This window comes from Thermobia domestica, chromosome 7, assembly GCF_964235325.1.
Source record: "Thermobia domestica chromosome 7, izTheDome1.hap1.1, whole genome shotgun sequence".
Classification (NCBI taxonomy): domain Eukaryota; kingdom Metazoa; phylum Arthropoda; class Insecta; order Zygentoma; family Lepismatidae; genus Thermobia; species Thermobia domestica.
The window spans coordinates 163,929,416-163,933,215 of NC_137460.1; the positions used below are offsets into that span (position 1 = coordinate 163,929,416).

General features: G+C 37.1%; 1 protein-coding gene across 1 annotated transcript; it reads right to left on the reverse strand.

The window, feature by feature from the left end:
- Positions 1 to 752: 752 nt before the first annotated feature.
- LOC145689401 (uncharacterized) lies at positions 753 to 1,094 on the reverse strand. Its single transcript, XM_081763556.1, has one exon. The coding sequence runs from the start codon at positions 1,092 to 1,094 to the stop codon at positions 753 to 755; it is 342 nt and encodes a 113-aa protein (XP_081619682.1).
- Between the last annotated feature and the right edge of the window lie 2,706 nt (positions 1,095 to 3,800).

A 3,800-nucleotide genomic window follows, 5' to 3' on the forward strand; every position in this document is an offset into this window, starting at 1 on the left:
TTAATTGAAAAGCAGTAACGCTGAAATTTGAGCACTAACCAGCACTGGCGTAGCACTAACGTTTGGAATTAGAAAATCCATTCTATCTCAATTAGGGAAAAAAGGCGGGGCCAACTTGACTAATTAATTTTGTTATAACGGCGTTATTTGAACAGCACTAACGGTGAAATTTGGGCATTGACCAGCACTAACCTAGCACTGACGTTTAGCATTAGAAAATCCATTCTATCGCAATTAGGGGGAAAAGGCGGGGCCAAGTTGACGCTAATTAATTCCTTATAACGACGTTATTTCAACAGTACTAACAATCAAATTTGGGCACTGACCAGCACTAACGTTTGGCATTAGAAAGCCCATTATATCGCAATTAAGGGAAAAGGGTGGTGCCAACTTGACGCTAATTAATTTCGTTATAACGGCGTTAGTTGAAGAACACTAACGATCAAAATGGGCCGCTGACTAGCACTAACGTAGCACAAACGAATAGCATTATTTATTTTTCTTCGTTCAAAAGTTGTGGGGCCAACTTGATACTAATTCTTTTCAGTCCTGTCGCATCTTAATTCCGCCACTTCTTTCGAACAGAAATATTTTGTCGTCTTCTTCCCAGTTTGTCTTTGATGAAAATGTCAACTATACAAGGCGGCGTTGCTCCCTTAGTCTCTCCTCCGGTATTACTTTGCAGTACTTTGCATCATGTAGATTTTGTGTTCTTCATGAGACGAAGTCAATCTGAGACTTTGTGGTGCCACTCATTCTTGTTTCTTTTTGAGGAAGATATTCAGGATAGCCAGATTATGTACTTCTGTTACTTCTAGTATGTCATCCTTATTTCTGTTTTTCAATCCATATCCTCGTCTTGATCGTCCTACATGCCCATTTAGATCTCCTGCTAGAACAAGTTTCTCATGTAATAAACAAATCTGCAAGATACTACCTAGTTCCATCCACAATTCTTGTTTTGTCTCTTCATCACACCCAACGATCGAGACATAAGCACAGATTACATTCAGGGTTTCTCCTCTTCCTAGCACTAGTCTGACTATAATAATTCTGTCGTTTATTCCCTTCACGTCCATCAATTTCTTCTTCATATTCTTATCCAAGACAATTCCAACGCTATTCTTTCTGTTGTTGTTCCCCGTATATATAAGCTTGTATCTATTTCCTTTGATGTTGAATCCTTGTATTTCGTCTCTTGGATGACTGCTATGTTCAGCCTTCTTCTTACCAGCGTCTCCAATAACTTGTAGTCCGTACCTCTCAAGGTTCTAACGTTCCACGTTCCTATTCTAATCTTCTGCTGTTTTTTTTTTTTTTTTGACACGCTTCCTTAGCCTCTACCGTCCATTGTTAAGGTGTCACGTCAGAAGAGTCCGGACAAAAGGGTGAGGACAGAAAGGCCCGAGTCAAAACGGCCCGCGACAAAAGGTCCTAAGTCAAAAGGGCAAAGCGTCAAAAGGGTCCGGATCATAAGGACCCGTGTCAAATTGGCCCCGGTCAAAACTACCCCGCGACAAAAGAGCCCGCTACAAGAAGGCCCCACGTCAAGAAACCTGAGATATAGAATGAAAAACCTCAGAAGTATAAAAATACTTATTAGATGAAAAATATTCTGTGGACAGTACCTGATTTATTTGTGTTGAAAGAACATACATGTTGAAAAAGTATATGGTTAGTAAAAACGACCGACCAGCAATAACGATACGCGTGGACGGAGGAAAAGTAAATATTGCAGATGGTATCGATGCAAAAACTGCATTGAATGGGGTATGGACGTCTTGGCAATACTTTGGATTCTGCGATATTTGATATTACACAATATTTTTTGAATGGAAAGGGGTAGGTTTGAAACATCAATTTATGATAGAATATTCCCACATGAGAAGAAGAACTCATTGTTTTAAAAATCTATCTTCATTCGTTTGCGAGATAGGATGCTACGTTTGACATTTGTATCTAGTAGACCAAAGTATCTGGACAGGCAACGAGACACGCAGGGTTTCAAGTATGTGTTGATGTGAAATCTGCACTCAGTGAGGGTGTGGACATAATTGCAGCCATATTGGATATAACACAATACTTTTAAATGGAAAAGAGTATGTTTGGTACATCAATTTAGGCTTGAATTTTTCCACAAACGAGAATATGATTATTTTTTTTTACCGATTCTCATTCTTTTACGAGGTAAGTGTGCTATGTTTGACATTTATATATACTAGACAAAAGTATCAGGACAATCCAGTAACAATGTGTTGGAAGAAGAGCAAATGCTGCAAGTGTGTGTTGTTGCAGAAATTGCATTGAATGGGGATGTGGACATTGTTGATTACATAAATATTCAGATATTATTAAACAAACTACTATAAATGTCCTCTAAAGTTATTTTATCCCTCCAAGCTAATACAGTTAGTATTTATTAGCAAACATACAACGATTTATAACTTTCTTTAAGCATTTCAACATCGTTGTTCCAATTTTCCTGGTATAGTGTAGGGAAATATTGTCCCACGCTGTACGTAATGCCTTTCTCAAACCTGACCTTACGTTGCAATTCGTTCCAATGATTCTCAATGGTGTTAAGGCGGTACTGTGGGGTGGGGTTTCGCGCACCTTTCGGCAGTTTTAAAACAATAATTTCTTTGCAACATATACTTTGTTAGGGATCAATATCTTGATAAAATTAGAAGTCCTCCTAAGAACGTTAAGATATATTTCTTTTATCAGAATCTCATCAATACACACTAACTCTACAATGTTTAATGAACATATATAATACAAACCATTACACTTCCTCCTCCATATTTTGAAGTAGGCTGGAAGTTCCTGACATTTATCTCTGTATTTACTTGTCGAATACTATTATTCTACCATCATATTCATACAGGTTTAACTTTAATTCGTCGATAAACAACACATTCCTACCAGTTTTTGGATTTATCTTCGAAAGCTCTAGAAAATTTAAGTATCTTATATTTCTTAATTTTAATAATACATGGTTTTTTTCTAGCAATTCTACCATTATATCCTTTCCGTATTAACTCTATATGATAAAACACACTGACCAGTCAAAACTTTGTTACCACGCACTACTATTTGAACGAAGTTGTTGATCTATACCGAATATTCGAAACTGCACATTAAAAGCATTCTATTGCTTTATAGTCGTAAAGTAACAATTAATCACAATATACTTACTATTAAAATATGTTATACTTACTGTACACATATGTGGTAACTTCACAATATTTTATACGCAAGCAAACGAACAAAAACGTTAAAAACACAATGAAGCCCTCTTTATTAGTTGTCTGTCCAAATACTTCCTTCTACTAGAAACAAATGTTAAACGCAGCACACACTATCTCATAAATGAATAACTGTCGGTCAAAAGTCGGTTCAGATTATCGTTTGTAGGAAGATTATAGCCTAAATTTATGTGACACAAATACCCCTTTCTATTTGAAAATATTGTGTTGTATATAATATGCGGAATTCAAGTTAGCTGCCATGATCTTTCAACGCAGTTTTAACCCTTTCCGGTACCCGGCTTTTTGGGCTATTTTTTAGACTTTCAGTCAAGCAGCTACTGCATCGTCACTATTTATCCTAGGATCATGGTTCATACCTCATTCTCTTCAGAATGGAGCTGGCTTTCAAATGGTACCATTTGCATGCTCATACTATATACCAGGAAGGGGGGAAATAATGTCAAAGGAAAATTTTGGAGGGAATTTTTTCTCGCACTTTGGGCCCCTTTGGAGCGGCCCTTTGTGAACGAAGCCATCTAAAAAAATCTC